This window comes from Ipomoea nil, unplaced genomic scaffold (genome assembly GCF_001879475.1).
Source record: "Ipomoea nil cultivar Tokyo-kokei standard unplaced genomic scaffold, Asagao_1.1 scaffold1936, whole genome shotgun sequence".
NCBI classification, from domain to species: domain Eukaryota; kingdom Viridiplantae; phylum Streptophyta; class Magnoliopsida; order Solanales; family Convolvulaceae; genus Ipomoea; species Ipomoea nil.
The window spans coordinates 818,452-836,000 of record NW_017618364.1 but is presented as its reverse complement, the minus strand read 5'-3'; the positions used below and the strand labels follow the sequence as shown (position 1 = coordinate 836,000).

Genomic DNA, 17,549 nt, shown 5'->3' with positions numbered 1-17,549 from the left:
ATCTCATTTTAGACGTCTCAATGAGATCTTTAAATCTTAATAATTTATTTATAATAATATAAAATTTTAAAATGAAACAATTAGCAAAAAAGAAATTTATAAAGTTCCACACCAAAACGGTGTAAATGAATAGTGTTACACCATATTTGGTGTAACACTATTCACTTACACCATTTTAGTGTATGATTTTGTGTCTTCATTGGAGCTAGGTTGCACCAAATTTTTACACTAAAATGGTATTTTGGTGCCTTCATTGGAGATGGCATGAACCTTTAAAAAGTGAAATTGGATTTTTAAATTAACCAATTTCCTGCATTTCGTCTAATTTTTGGTAAAACCCTTTACTATACGGTTACTAAACGTCACATAAAATTTTTTAATTTTTAAATATATTTTAATATATTAAAATTAATTTTTTTAAATAATAATTTAAATTAAAAAAAAAAAAAAAAAAAAAAACCTCCCATCCACCGATATGTCTCTAGCCAATCAAAGAGTACTATCTTCGTCTATTTGTTTTTTTTTTTTAAAGATTTGGAGAACTGTCTTCGTCTATTTGTTTAAAAAAAAAAAAAAATTTGAGAACTCCGAACGTCAAGCAAAGCATATCAGTCAAATTCTCGGCATCGTCTAGAGTGAGCATCCCCCAACCAATGTCCTGGCCGAGGTTAGCAAGCCAATTAGCGCATTCGCGAAATCGATGCAATCTTTGACCAGAGTCCCAACCGTCTCTTCCCCCAACCATTCATGATAGACACTACGACAGCTGAATAAATATCAATCCAAACCTTAACAAACCCCTCATCTGTTTGTGTATGAGTCGAGGGAATAGCCTTCTTCTAAATTTGTGTCTGAGCGGAGAGAGTATTTGCCTTCTACTAAAAAATAGTAAGTTCCAAAAGTTACATACAAGCGAACCATGGCACATTGCAAAAGTTATAGAGCATATCATTCATAGAAGGAAACAAAAGAATTTGAGTCCAATAGTAAAAATAAAACAAGATTTTTAAAAGAAAATCATTTATGCTTTTCTAAGACACGAGAAAAATTCAAAACCTCTTGCAAACTATGGGTATGTGTTGGGAAAAACCCCACTACCTGTGACAAATAAAATCACATGACCGACAAGAGCGCAAATACGAAATGATACAAAATAGCCAAAAATAAATGACAACACAAGGGACACACGATTTACGTGGAAAACCCTAAACCAGGAAAAAATCGTGGGACCACCACCAACAAAGTTTCCACAATAACAAATCTCGGATACAAAGTTTCAGACTATCACACGAGTCATACATCCATAAAATCATCAAATACAACAATACTAGGCCAAATACATTCTATCACGTTCACATGCTAAAAGGAATAATATCTCGTACTCAAAATATTCAACCACCACAAATATGATAAAATGAATATAAATAGTACGAGATTACCCAAACGATGCCTGGAACAAACAAGCTGATTGACCTCTACAAATATTTGATGAAGTACCCAAGAGCTTCGGCAATACCAACGCCACGAACTGCGCCAAAATGGAGGATGAAACAAAATGAATTGATTTCTTTTCCCCTCTCTGCCGAATGAAAGAAAACTAAGAGAAAATGGAATTTCTCTCTCTATTTTCTACTACTTTCTACCTCTTCACAATGAAAGTAGTAGCGTATGTATATATCAACCAAAGGCAATTAATTTTCCCTCAATCCATGCTGACAGCCGAAATGAGAATTGAATAAAGAAATCCATTTTTCAACTTGATCCAAATTGGGCTATTTACCACATAGGAGGGAAGCCCAACCCAACAAATCTCCCCCTCCCGATTATGTGGAGGATATCGCCATCCCGGCGATAGAGCAACACACCTCAAACTTTCCTCTTGGCAACGATTTGGTCATCATGTCAGATCCATTGTCATCGGTATGAATCTTTTCAAGTTCAAGCATCTTGCACTCCAAGATATCTCTAATTCAATGATATCTCGTGTCAATATGTTTTGACCTGTAATGGAACGTGGAGTTCTTTGCAAGATGAACTGCACTCTAACTATCACAATAGAGCACATACCTGTCTTGAACAAACTCGAGCTCCTGAACAAACTTCTTCATCCATAGCATTTCTTTACTGGCCTCAACAGATGCTATGAACTCAGCTTTAGTGGTAGACAAAGCAACACACTTTTGCAATCTTGATTGCCACGAAACTGCTCCCCCTACATAGGTAATCAGATAACCTGAAGTAGATTTCCTGGTATCAATGTCTCTGGCGATATCTGAATCAGTGTACCCGGTAAGAATAGGTTTCCCTGTACCAAAACACAAACTCATACTTGAAGTACCCCTAAGATATCTCAGAATCCACTTCACAACATCCCGATGTTTTTTCCCTGGATTTGAAAGAAATCTACTAACAACACCCACTGCATGAGCAATGTCTGGTCTCGTGCATACCATCACATACATCAAACTACCAACAGCTGAAGAATAAGGAACTCTTTGCATTTCTTCCTTCTCTTTTTCACTAGAAGCACATTGCTTCTTGCTCAACTTGAAATGCATACCAAGAGGTGTATTCACTGGCTTAGTGATGGGCATATTTTACGCTCATATTTTAGGTACATCTTTATAATATTTTTATATTAATTATTTAATATTATCTAATAATTAGTTCTTTTTATATACATAGTATAATCTATTCTTATACTATATATAATATATATAATATATAATTTATAAGAGTACATACTACGTACTTAATACTATATATATATAATATACAATATAATATATAATATAATATATATAATATAGAATGCATTATAGTATACATATAATGCGTACTACATTATAATTACTTATATATATATATATATATATATATATATATATATATATATATATATATATTATAAATCTAAACTTTACAATTGATTTTTTCTTTTTTTGTACAGGCATGCATCATAATAACATGGCTGGAATTGTGGAAGACTCAGGCATAAGGCAAAATAATAGGAAAAATGAGTGGTAGAAAATGATTGGGAAAATATATAAATAGTTAAGGTTTTCTATTGTAAAATGTTCATTCTTCCCTCCTCTATAGTATTCGTTGAAGTTGTTATCAATGTCCATTTGTGGCTAATTTCTAGTTGGTTTAGTGAATTGAAGCCCTGGAGTTCATAACGCTATAAGGTTATTTATTTAACTTTATTATATATATGTTTTTATGAATTTTGAGTATTAAATATTCTTCTAAATTATTTGAATAGTTGTATCATTTAATTGCTAGGGAGGCCTCCTAGTTATTTATTTGATATGATTATTTGCTATATTAGATAATGTTGTGCTACAAATTATTCTAATATTCAGTAGCAACTGAGGTTAATTATTGACGGCTTAGTGATAATTGGTCTCGGGTAGAATATTTTCCTAAATTAAATGCAACCGCTTGTGCTTGTGTTATTTAGTTTGTCGGTTTTCCTAGTTCCTATTGCTGCTATTAAATTAAATCTATAGCGCTTGTCTTAGATTATTTAGTAGTTAGGGGTAATTAAACCGCTTGTGCTTTATTTACCTACAACTAAGGGAAAACAGAAATGAAATAATTTCACGACAAATATTCAATTGCATATTAATTACTTTATTAATCAATGATCAGTGTTGAATTCCGGTGGTGGATCTTTACTAACCAAGGTCTCCTATTATAAGTGTTTTCAATATATTATTTTCATTGCTTTATTCGTTCAATTAAATTTCTTGTTTATTTAAATTCTCTTTTATTTTATCTTTATTCTCGATATATTCCAAACCCCCCTACCTTTAATTTGAGCACAAAAGTTAAACTAGTTACTCCTCGTGGGATCGATCCTTACTCCCGCTACTACGTTTGTAAGGTTTTAATTTGGAAGCCTACGAAAGCTCACCAAATTTTGGCGCCGTTGCCGGGGAGATTTTCTTGTTTATTTTGTGTTTATTTAATTATTTATTTGTTATTTTTTTTTCTCGTTAATTTATCCCATAAGAATTTTAAAAAAAATCTTTTCTTTCGTTACTTTTACATAATTGCTGCAATATATTTTCTTTTTGTTTATGTCTATAACTCGATCTGCTAACAAAGAAGTCCTACCATACAATCCAGAAATTGAAAGAACTGTACGCAGGTGGAGGAAACAAGGTTTGAGGAAATTGGAGTTTAGTGATCTGGCTACCAATTCTGCCAATTCTGATTTAGAAGAGGAACCCATGGCTCAAAATCGGACTTTAAAAGAGCTTGGAGCTCCAAATTTGGATCAGCAACCTTTATGCATCACTTTTCCCGCTCTGGATGCTAATGTCCAATTTGAATTAAAATCTGGATTAATTCATCTTTTGCCTTCTTTTCATGGACTTGCAGGTGAAGACCCTCACAAGCACTTGAAGGAATTCCATGTGGTGTGTTCAAGTATGAAACCCACAGGGGTTACTGAGGAACAAATCAAGTTGAGAGCCTTTCCCTTTTCGTTGAAAGATTCAGCGAAGGATTGGCTATACTATCTACCTTCTGGGAGCATCACCACATGGAACAACTTGAAGACAATGTTCCTTGAAAAATATTTCCCAGCTTCAAGGGCGGTCAACATTAGAAAGGAAATATGTGGTATACGGCAAAATAATGGAGAGTCATTGTATGAATATTGGGAGCGTTTCAAAAAGTTATGTGCAAGCTGCCCACACCATCAAATCAGTGATCAATTACTCATTCAATACTTTTATGAAGGATTTTATCCGACTGATAGAAGCATGATTGATGCTGCAAGCGGTGGTGCTTTAGTTGACAACACATCAGACGCTGCAAGAACTCTAATTGCGAACATGGCTGCAAATTCTCAACAGTTTGGCAATAGAATAGTCCAACCGTCTAAGCATGTGAATGAGGTAAATATTTCTGCCCTTGAACAACAAATTTCTGGTTTAACTACTCTTGTCCGTCAATTAGCAGTAGGCAATATGCAAACTGTAAAAGCATGTGGAATTTGCTCAGTAGTTGGGCATCAAACTGATGCCTGCCCGACTCTTCAAGAAGAACTTATTGAACAAGTTAACATGGCTGGAGGTTTTCCTGGACAAACTCAAGGTAAGTATGATCCGTTCTCCAATACATATAATCCTGGATGGAGGGATCACCCAAACCTTAGCTATGGGAACTCACAAGGGAACCAGTTTGTTCAGAATCGTTCTAATTTTCAACAGTATAGACAACCATTTCCTTCAAGACAACAACCGACCCAAAACTTTAGCTCAGGTATGAATCTAGAAGATATTGTTAAATCTCTTGCTACTAACACTTTGCAGTTTCAACAAGAAACACAACTATTCCAACAAGAGACAAGAGCTAGTATTCAAGAAACAAAGGCTAGTATTCAAAACTTGGAAAGACAAATGGGCCAACTAGCAACTACGGTTAGTCGGTTGGAAGCACAGAGTTCTGGCAAACTACCCTCTAAAACAGTTGTTAATCCTAAAGAGAATGTAAGTGCAATTAATGTTGAAAGTATGTCGATGGAAAAAAATGTTGATTTGAATAAGGAAATAAGTGCAGGAATCATTGCCAACAATAACGAGAAATCCCAAGGTAAGCTTTCTTCTTTTTCTGATTATGAACCAGTACCCCCATTTCCTCAAGCTCTTTTAGAACCAATAAGAGGAAACTCAAATAATGATCTGTATGAGACCTTTCGTGAATGTGATGCTAATAAACCACTTTTAGATTCTATGGAAAAAGTACCTCGCTATGCAAATTTTCTAAAAGAGGTACGCAGTATGAAAAAGAAACGAAGTAATGAAAGAATTGAGGAAGTGAAAGTGCAAGAGAATGTCTCTACGGCTAGTCAAAGCAATCTTCCTGAAAAGTGTAAAGACCCAGGTATGTTTACTATTCCATGCATGATAAGTGGGGTGAAATTTGAAAATGCTATGTTAGATTTAGGAGCTTCTATTAATGTCATGCCATATTCTGTTTATGCTTCTTTAAATCTTGGACCCCTGAATAAATCTAGTATAATAATTCAATTGGCTGATGGATCTACTACATATCCTAGGGGTGTGATTGAGGATTTGATTGTTGAAGTTAATAACTTGGTTTTTCCTGCTGATTTTTATGTGCTTGATATGGAAAATAATAATCATATTTTGTTAGGAAGGCCATTCTTAAAAACTGCAAAAACAAAAATTGATATTCATAGTGGTATGCTTACTATGGAGTCTAATGGTAAACTTGTGACTTTTAATATATATGATACCATGAAATCCCCTAGTGATGATAATTTTGCAATTTTTGTTGATTCTTTGAAGTTTGTTACATTTGATGAAATTGCTTCTAATGAAAATAAAGAAGACAAAAATAATAAATCATCTTTGAGTACTAATTTGCAAGACGGGACTATTTCTTTCAATAATCATAATCATCGAAGGTACTCGAAAAGACGATGGAAATTTAAAAAAATATCATAAGTCGAGCCAACGACGATAAACAAAGGCGCTGCTTGGGAGGCAACCTAAGGTGTATTTGTTACATTCTTTTTCTTTTATTCCCGTTTCTCATTCAATAACCCTTTTTCTGTGCTTTTTTTTTTATTCAACATTGAGGACACTGTTGATAATAAGTGTGGGGGAGGGAATTTAGTTTTATTATTTGTTTGCTTATGTCAAAATTTTCAAAAATTTTCACAAATATTTTACTAGTATTTTATGCAAAATAAGTATTATTTTGAAAAAAAAATTATATTTTCCTTTCCTGAAATTCATAATGTAATTGAATAAATAGTTTGGTAAAATGTGATTAGTTTGTTAGCATTTCTTGTTTGATATGTAGTGGCTATATTAAGTAAGCAATAAACCTGTGAGATTTTGAGCCATTGACTGACACTTCGGTCTTATTTTCTTTCTATTGTGCGATTTCTTCCATAATTTTGTTTCTCTAGAACTTGCCTTGATTCTCTTTTAAAGCTAATTAGACCATGCATGATTCAAGTGTGATTAAGACCATTATTTGATCTTGAGCCTCACTAGCCAAATAACCGGTTTGTCCTACGATTTATTTCCCCTTGTTAACCATTTTGAGCTTTATGGCCATTCTTTTCTTTATTTTGAACCACATTACAAGCCTTTTATATCTAAAAATAATGCTTTCACCCAGCTGAATAACTAGTGGAGCAAATTTTGAATTATTCGTGTAATCTACGTGAGGTTGTGAGGAAGAAGTGTGGGGGATCACTTACTCTTATTAATATGATTGAGAGTGAGGTGAGTTGTATCTTCGTTGCCAATATGTCGTTGGTCGTCTATGAAAAAAAGAAAAGAGGAAGCAGTTCACGATTCAAAAAAAAAAAAAAAAACATGAAAATTTGAAAAAAAATGAAATGGAAAAATGAAGAATATACGTTTGAAAAAGAAGAATATTGCTGAAAATTTATGAGAAAATGAAAAAGAATCAGCAATTGATTTTGAGTTGAAGTTACTTCTAAATAAATGAAGTGAGGGGAAATTCTGGTAATACTGAGGAAACATTCTGTACCTCAATGGGATGTGTTTTTTGATTGGAAATTGAGGGTGTTGGATTACTTGTATTTATTTGTTCCTCTAGTTTGAAGCTTTTGTTTAAGCTAATTTCCTAAAAATTCCCTACCTTAACCCTAGCCCCATTACAACCTGTGAAAAGTCCTTATGATTTGTGTCATGCATGACTCTTGTAGTGGCGATTGAGAAGATATGCAAGCCTATGGTAGATCAATTTTATAGGAATGAACTTGAGTGAAATTTATACCCATCAAACACTTGAGTGATGAGTGATATTCCTGTGAGGGCTTACTTATTTAGTTTTCTCCATTTTCAAACAGGGTGCTAACTTATTAATTGCAGGGTGCTTCAGATTGTTGTTCATGATATGTTATGAGTTTTGGGAATTTCATTTCTATTTACTTCGCAAATAATATTTTTGCTTGGGGACAAGCAAACGTTTTAGTGGGGGGGAATTTGATGGGCATATTTTACGCTCATATTTTAGGTACATCTTTATAATATTTTTATATTAATTATTTAATATTATCTAATAATTAGTTCTTTTTATATACATAGTATAATCTATTCTTATACTATATATAATATATATAATATATAATTTATAAGAGTACATACTACGTACTTAATACTATATATATATAATATACAATATAATATATAATATAATATATATAATATAGAATGCATTATAGTATACATATAATGCGTACTACATTATAATTACTTTTATATATATATATATATATATATATATATATATATATCTAAACTTTACAATTGATTTTTTCTTTTTTGTACAGGCATGCATCATAATAACATGGCTGGAATTGTGGAAGACTCAGGCATAAGGCAAAATAATAGGAAAAATGAGTGGTAGAAAATGATTGGGAAAATATATAAATAGTTAAGGTTTTCTATTGTAAAATGTTCATTCTTCCCTCCTCTATAGTATTCGTTGAAGTTGTTATCAATGTCCATTTGTGGCTAATTTCTAGTTGGTTTAGTGAATTGAAGCCCCGGAGTTCATAACGCTGTAAGGTTATTTATTTAACTTTATTATATATATGTTTTTATGCATTTTGAGTATTAAATATTCTTCTAAATTATTTGAATAGTTGTATCATTTAATTGCTAGGGAGGCCTACTAGTTATTTATTTGATATAATTATTTGCTATATTAGATAATGTTGTGCTACAAATTATTCTAATATTCAGTAGCAACTGAGGTTAATTATTGACGGCTTAGTGATAATTGGTCTCGGGTAGAATATTTTCCTAAATTAAATGCAACCGCTTGTGCTTGTGTTATTTAGTTTGTCGGTTTTCCTAGTTCCTATTGCTGCTATTAAATTAAATCTATAGCGCTTGTCTTAGATTATTTAGTAGTTAGGGGTAATTAAACCGCTTGTGCTTTATTTACCTACAACTAAGGGAAAACAGAAATGAAATAATTTCACGACAAATATTCAATTGCATATTAATTACTTTATTAATCAATGATCAGTGTTGAATTCCGGTGGTGGATCTTTACTAACCAAGGTCTCCTATTATAAGTGTTTTCGATATATTATTTTCGATAAGAACTAGGCAACTTTGCATCATCAAGCATGCATCTGACTCTCTCCATAATTGTCCAGTTCATCCTCTCTGCTAAGCCATTTAACTGAGGAGTTTTAGGAGGAGTTTTCTGATGTCTAATACCGTGCATTCTGCAGTACTCATCAAAAGGGCCACGGTATTCACTACCATTATCAGTACGGATGCACTTCAATTTCTTCCCTGTCTGTCTCTCAACAAGGGCATGAAACTCCTTAAGCACACTAAGCACATCAATTTTGTGCTTCAAAGTGTAAACCCAGAGTTTCCTAGAATAACCATCAATGAAGGTCACAAAGTAAGATGCACCTCCAAGTGATCTAACCTTCATTGGTCCACACACATCAGAATGTATCAACTCAAGAGGCTCCGGCCTCTTCGAAGGAGAATTGCTCATGAAAGATACTCTTTTATGTTTCCCCGCCAGGCAATGAACACATCTGTCCAATCTAGCTTCTCTTACCCCTGAAAGCTTATTCTTCTTGGAAAGGTAATCAATCCCCTTCACACTCATGTGGCCAAGTCGTTTATGACACAATTCTGATGCACAATAATCTTTTGCTGCCACATTCACTGAATCACCAGAAATAGAGCTTTGCAAAGAGTACAAGTTAGAAGACTTGTTACCTCATGCAATAACCAGCGAGCCTTTAGTGATTTTCCAATGTCCATCACCAAAGACACAACAGAAACCATCATCATCGAGTTTTCCTGTAGAAATGAGATTCAGTCTGATACCCGGTGCATGCTTTAATTACATTTTTAAGTTCTAGCTTTGTGCCATTGCTGGTCTCAAGAAAAACTGTACCGGTACCAATCACCTTCACCTGAACATCATCACCCATTCTTAGCTCTCCAAAGTCGCCTGGAGTATATGAAGTAAATAATTTCTTCCTTGGTGTAACATGGTAAGATGCACCTGAATCCACAATCCAAGTTGTCTCATGGCATGCAACGTTGATGGCGTTCTCATCACAAGCAAGAAGTAGATCTGCTCTAACTGTTGCAACTTGGTTCTCTGTGTGATCATCTTTCTTGTCTTTCTTCATGTCCCTCTTCAACTTGAAGCAATATTTCTTTATGTGCCCCTTCTTGCCACAATGATGACATTCAAGATCCTTGTACCTTGACTTTGACTTGCTTCTACTTTTATATCTACCTTTCTGACCCCTTTGCTTGTTTCTCCCCCTATCGTCTGTAACCAAAATGTCTGACTGAGAAGTGGAGGTGTCTTGAGATCTTCTTCTTGATTCTTCATTCAAGATACCACTCCTGACATACTCCATGGTCACAACACCGTTGGGAGCAGAGTTGGTCAAAGAAACCCGAAATGTTTCCCAAGAATCAGGTAGAGTATTAAGCAACCAGAGATCAAGTACCTCATCCTCAAATTTGATGCACATGCTAGACAACTGACCAAGGACACCCTTAAAATCATTGACATGATCATTGATCAATGTCCCTTCCCTGTATCTTAGATTCATCAACTGCTTTAACAAGAACAGCTTGTTGTTGCCTGTCTTGGAAGCATACAGGATCTCAAGTTTATCCCATAGGCTCCTAGCATGTGTCTCATTGACAATGTGATTCAGAACATTGCCTTCGACCCATTGTCGAATATAACCACACACTTGTTGGTGTTCAAAGTCTCACTCCTCTTTGACATATTTTCTGGCCTTGCACTTGCAAACACAGGTAGATGCAATTTCTTCACAAACAGGAGATCCTTCATCTTGGTCTTCCAAATGTGAAAATTTGTACCGTTCAATCGTACCATATTAATCGTATTTGCCTCCATTTCAAATATACCCGATCAACAACCAAGGCTCTGATACCACTTTGTTGGGAAAAATCCCACTACCTGTGACAAATAAAATCACAGGACCGACAAGAGCGCAAATACGAAATGATACAAAATAGCCAAAAATAAATGACAACACAAGGGACACACGATTTACGTGTAAAACCCCAAATCAGGGAAAAACCACGGGACCACCACCAACAAAGTTTCCACTATAACAAATCTCGGGTACAAAGTTTCAGACTATCACACGAGTCATACATCCATAAAATAATCAAATACAACAATATTAGGCCAAATACATTCTATCATGTTCACAGGCTAAAAGGAATAATATCTCGTACTCAAAATATTCAACCACCACAAATATGATAAAATGAATATAAATAGTACGAGATTACCCAAACGATACCTGGAACAAACAAGCTGATTGACCTCTACAAATATTTGATGAAGTACCTAAGAGCTTCGGCAATACCAACGCCACGAACTGTGCCAAAATGGAGGATGAAACAAAATGAATCGATTTCCTTTCCCCTCACTGCCAAATGAAAGAAAACCAAGAGAAAATGGAATTTCTCTCTCTATTTTCTACTACTTTCTACCTCTTCCCAATGAAAGTAGTAGAGTATGTATATATCAACCAAAGGCAATTAATTTTCCCTCAATCCATGCTGACAGCCGAAATGGGAATTGAATAAAGAAATCCATTTTTCAACCTTGTGACATCTATGCTGCAAAAGGAGTGTGAAACAAGAAAAAAAAGAAAAGGAATTTCATTCTTCTTGACTTCTGCCGAACAGCTCCACCGCCAAGCAACTTTTAAAAATTCAAATGACATTTAATGAATGTCAGGTTGACAAATATTTGTTATAGTGGATACAAAAAAGATATGCTTGGTCCAAATTGGGCTATTTACCACATAGGAGGGAAGCCCAACCCAATAGTATGAACAATGATAACCTTCTCGAGTGTTAAAAAGAGAGCCCACGAAAGCAAACAAGTAATGGCTTGACAAAAAATCTTTCTTTAATTTCCTCGATTCTCAGTGCGGAGAATTTTATGTGTGAGCCAAACTAAGCCGTTACTTCCAAAACATCGGGACAATGTTGTCACCATTCGGCTTCATTCCATCAACTTTCCAAAAATAATTTGGGACAAAATTGCATTAGGTAATGCAAAACAATACAAAAAATCATAACTTCATTGAATAAGGTAGCTGCGAAAATGAATATTATCGATAAGCATATCTCAAGTTGCCACAAGATTGGGAACACACACAGCAACTGAATTGAATGCAGAGATTTTCATAGAAACCATTTCCAAAATAGAAACTTGTTTGTTCAATGGAAATATACTCACTAGACAATAATAATTTTCGTTTCTGGGAAGGCAACGGGAAGATCCAAAAGCTCCTGCATAATTTAAGTAGAGTGCTTTTTGCAGTGATATTTGCTACGAAAAAAATGACAACCTTTTCAAGTGTTGAAAACCTAGCAAGTAGCTTCTTAATGAAAAGCATTGCAGAATGTGACCCTATAAATGAGATAAACTTCAAAGCATGGAGCATCTTATTTGTTTGAGCCACAGTATGAAGTTCGAACAAGGCGTCCATACAATCAATAGGCAATAAATCGAGCTATAGGCAAGCATCAAATACAGAGAAAAAAAACTCGATCAAATCAGCATTTACACAATTTTATCCAGAAATGCAAAACAATATGAAAATGAACAAATGAATTATTTGTCTATGACCAGGACTATGTGGTTTAATGGTACCCGGGTTGGACTTCCATTTGGAAGGTTATGAGTTCAAGCCTCATTGGAGGCGTTATTCAAATAGAAAGAAAGTGGAATCAATTCCTTTAAAAAAATAACAAATAAACAATAGTCAGATAAAGAATAACTCGTTTTATTTTGGGAGTTGGGTTGTCACTCGAAGCACAGCCATAGAGTTTGGCTCTTGACTCAAAGAAGAGCAACCCATACAACCTCAGGGTTGTATCAATTAGTGCTTTCATTGAGAGGCCGAAGTGTGGTGGGAAAGGACTACCTGGAAGAGGGTTACCCGGTGCTTGATAAGGTTCAAAGGGAACCAAGAGGAGTCCGGAGTGAAAACTATCCAGAGTGAAGCCGTCGACTCATCTGGTGCCGGCCTAGCGGAGGGGGCGACCTAGAAAAGGGCTACTTGGTGCTTGATAAGGTCCGTAGTGAAGCCATCTAAAGGGAAAAATGGCTACCTGGTGCCAAGAAGAGTCCGGAGTGTGAACCATCTAGAGTAAGCCGCCGCGGACGTCGACTTCTCAAGGGGTGGGCATTGATACGATCCCACATTAACTCCACAAGAGATTGTGGAGTGGTACTTAAATTGGGGCCAAACCTCCACTCATGAACTAGTTTTTATGGTGGAGTTAGGGTATTAGTTTGAGTATCGTAGCAAACTATTTAGAGTAGAAATAAGAAAAAATGAATTCAAAACAAACAAATTTCTAGCATTCAAAATTTGTAAACCTAAATTTCTTATCCCAAAAATTTAAAATGAAAATGTAATCCACATTGCTTTAAAATCCAGAAGAAAATCCAGAAGAATGTGTATGTTGTATAATGTACATTATATTCAGGGGATGTACATTATTTTTGTATTGAGTGTGCGTTATATTGTATAATGTACATATAGTACAAAAATAATGTACATTTAGTATATTAAAAATGTACTTTTTGTTATAGTTTACATAACATTGTGTGAACTATGGTCAACACAGTAATTTGCCCCCAAAGAGGAGAGAGGCGGCGAGCAGCGGAGGAGGAGAACCGTTTGAGTTGGGCTTGCGTTTTTGAGAACAGAGCACAAATCACAAATACTGAAATCTTCCTTCTATCTATCTATCTATCTATCTTATAAAGCAACAACTTCGCATAATTCATTTTCCCGCCCACAAAAAACGACTTTGTTTGTTTTGGGCGCTAGAGTATTTGGCCTAATTAAATGCTTATATTATTTACTTTTTGGATCTTTTCATAATCCAATGTGTATTATGGAAAAATGTAATGAGTGCATGTATGTCGTATGCACGTATTATAGAGTTTCAACCAGTTTAATTGGTTACTAAAAATCAGAGGTTACCTAATGTCTTAAATTAATTAAATCGGTTGAAACTAAAAAAATAATAAATAATGTGTCAATTCCAAATGTAGTTCCAGACTATCATTTTTGCCATTTAACATCTCATACTATTATTTTTAGTCATTTTCATGACTTTTCATATTTTTAATAAGGGCATTTTTATCTCTTCATATTTTTCTTTTGTTATTATTTTTTTTTTTTTGTTTCAACCAGTTTAATTGATTTCAGACGTTAGGTAACCTCTGATTTTTAGTAACCAATTAAACCGGTTGAAACTCTATAATACGTGCATAATACGTGCATAGGACATACATGCATTCAATACATTTTTCCATAATACACACTGGATTATGAAAAGATCCAAATATAAGCATTTAATTAGGCCAAATACTCTAGCTACGCTATACAAAATATGATCCACACAATAATGATTTTACATTATACAAATATGATCCACACAATAATGATTGCTTTTTGGGCGTTTGGATTCCAGGTTTTTCTCTCAAACTCAATTTGCTTTGCTGCTGTGTGTGTCCGTATGTATGTATGTATGTGTGTATACATTCTTCTGGATTTTAAAGCAATGTGGAATACGTTTTAATTTTAAAATTTTGGGATAAGAAATTTAGGTTTACAAATTTTGAATGCTAGAAATTTGTTTGTTTTGAATTCATTGTTTCTTATTTCTACTCTACATAGTCCATGTATGAAGTATCATGTTTGGCATATTCCTATAAAGCTGTCTGTCTTTAAGACCTTCAATTTAATTATTATGACCAAGTTAACACATTTTTGGACTATATATTATATTTAGAAAAAAATATCATTTTTAGTCCCTCAATTATAATATATGTATCAATTTAGTCTTTGACTATTAAAAAATAACTCCCATAATCGGCTACGCTGTATGTCTCTAACCAAACGAAGAGTGTTGGACTTCGTGTCTTCGTCTATTTGTGTCTAAGTGGAGGGAATGGCCTTATTCTAAATTTGTGTATGAGGAGAGAGATCGAGTATTTGCCTTCTAAAAAATAGTAAGCTCCAAAAGTTCTATATAAGCTAACCATGGCACATTGCAAATTGAAAATTATAAAGCATATCATTCATAGAAGGAAACAAAAGGATTTGTGTCTAATAGTAAAAAATACAACATTTTTAAAAGAAAATCATTTTTGCTTTTCAAAGACACGACGAAAATTCAAAACCTCTTGCAAACTATGGGTATGAACAATGCCAACCTTCTCCAGTGTTAAAAATAGAGCGCAAGAAAGCAAATAAGTAATGGCTTGACAAAAAATATTTCTTTCCTCGAGCCTCAGAACGGAGAATTTTGTGTGTGAGCCAAACTAAGCCGTTACTTCCAAAACACCAAGACAATGTTGTCACCGTTCGGCTTCATTCCATCAACCTTCCAAAAATAATTTGGTACAAAATTGCATTAGGAAATGCAAAACAATCAGAACTTCACTCAATAAGGTAGCTATGAAAATGAATATTATTCGATAGGCATATCTCAAGTTGCCACAAGATTAGGCACACACACAGAAACTAAATGGAATGCAGAGATTTTCATAGAAACTATTTCCAAAATAGAAACATGTTTGTTCAATGGAAATATACTCACTAGACAATAATAATTTTCGTTTTTGTGGAGGCAACAGGAAGATCCAAAAGCTCCAGCATAATTCCAGTAGAGTCCTTTTTGCAGTAATTTTTTACACCAACAATGAGAACCCTTTCAAGTGTTGAAAAATTAGAAAGTAGCTTCTTAATGAAAAGCATTTCAGAATGTGACCCTGTAAATGAGATAAACTTCAAAGCACGGAGCATCTTATTTGTTTGAGCCACAGCATGAAGTTCCAACAAGGCGTCCACACAATCAGTAGGCATTGAATTGAGCTATATATAGACAATCATCAAATACAGAGAAAAAAAAAACTCGATCAAATCAACATTTACACAAAATTTTATCCAGAAATGAGAAACAATATGAAAATGAACAAATGAATTATTTGTCCATGAATATGAAGATTACCCAAAATAAATCGATATCGAGTTTGCGCAACTTAGGGCATAATCACAGCAAATAAACAAACACAGAAGATGATCTGTCACTGTTGATATAGAATTCTCCGGAACATGAAAGCTTAAGGTATTCCACATTTAGTTGAAATTCCATCCTAGTGAATTCTTTAAAAAGTCCCTTGAAAATCAAATAGAAAGAAAGTGGAATCAATTCCTTTAAAAAATAATAAATAAACAATAGTCAGATAAAGAAAAGTTATGGCTAAATACCTGGACAAAACCATTCAAATCAAGAGTAGAAATAGATCTCAAGTCCAAGTTAACCGGGAGAAATTTGGCCAACATGTTATATGAGTTAGATTTGATTGTTAAACTACACAGCTTTGGAGCAGTAATATCAAAATAAAACGAGTCTTTACAGTCGATAAATGACAAATTCTCAAGTGCCGGAACGTCAATAGCACAATCTAGACAATTTATAGGGCCAAAGTCAACCCATTGAAAACAAAGTGAAGCAACATTAGGTAATATGCAAGGGAAATTGATTGGATCAACAATGACACGATAAAGATGCAATCTCTTAAGTGTTAAACAAGAAAATATGCAGCCCGGCAACCGGTATGCTTGTTCCGCAAAACCAATGTAGATTTCTTCAACACCTTTCTGTGTGACTAAAAGTAACCATTCGTCAATGTCATAAGACCGATACCTAATTGCAAGTTTCCCAACATTATAAAAACAGAGAACAAATTTCCGAATTGTTCCTTTGTGCAGCCGGAGAACTTTGTTGATCACGTATAAACTTGCAGCTGATTTCTTGACATAGTTGCTAGCACGGCGATGTTTATTATTAATATAACGAAAGAACCTACGATCAAAATTGAGTTGGGTAAGACTAAGCCAAACATCTCTCCAAATGGAAGATAACACAACGGTTTTAGCAGCATCTTCAATTGGCAAAAATCCCAAAATGTGGTCAAGTATATCTGCGGGAAGTTGACTGATTCTATCTCTCCCCGGTGCCATAATCCAATGCCCTAAACCTATGCAAATTAAAATTAACTAACAAATATGAATCAAAATTTAAAACATAGTCCAAAATGGGCTAACATGGCCTTAATAATTAAATTGCAGGACTTAAACACAGTCAGGTTTATAGGAATATGCCAAACATCATACAGAGTAGAAATAAGAAACAACGAATTGAAATCAAACAAATTTCTAGCATTCAAACTTTGTAAACCTAAATTTTTTATCACAAAATTTCAAAATAAAAACTTAATCCACATCGCTTTAAAATCCAGAAGAATGTATACACAGATACATATATACATACATACGGGCACACACAACAGCAAAGCAAATTAGGTTTGAGAGAACAACCTGGAATCCAAACGCCGAAAAAGGAGAGAGGCGGCGAGCAGTGTCGGAGGAGAACCGTTTGAGTTGG

The 17,549-nt window shown here is 34.3% G+C and overlaps 1 protein-coding gene across 1 annotated transcript in view; it reads right to left on the bottom strand.

Moving 5' to 3' along the window:
- Positions 1 to 17,549, bottom strand: part of LOC109146827 (F-box/FBD/LRR-repeat protein At1g13570-like) — a 23,018-nt gene extending 5,469 nt beyond the window's left edge. The window contains exons 1-2 of the mRNA XM_019294496.1: positions 17,483 to 17,549; positions 16,370 to 17,142 (exon numbers count right to left, since the gene is read on the bottom strand). Coding sequence (XP_019150041.1) covers positions 16,370 to 17,125 — 756 coding nt within the window. The 5' untranslated portion in view covers positions 17,126 to 17,142; positions 17,483 to 17,549. The remainder of the gene's footprint in view (positions 1 to 16,369; positions 17,143 to 17,482) is intronic.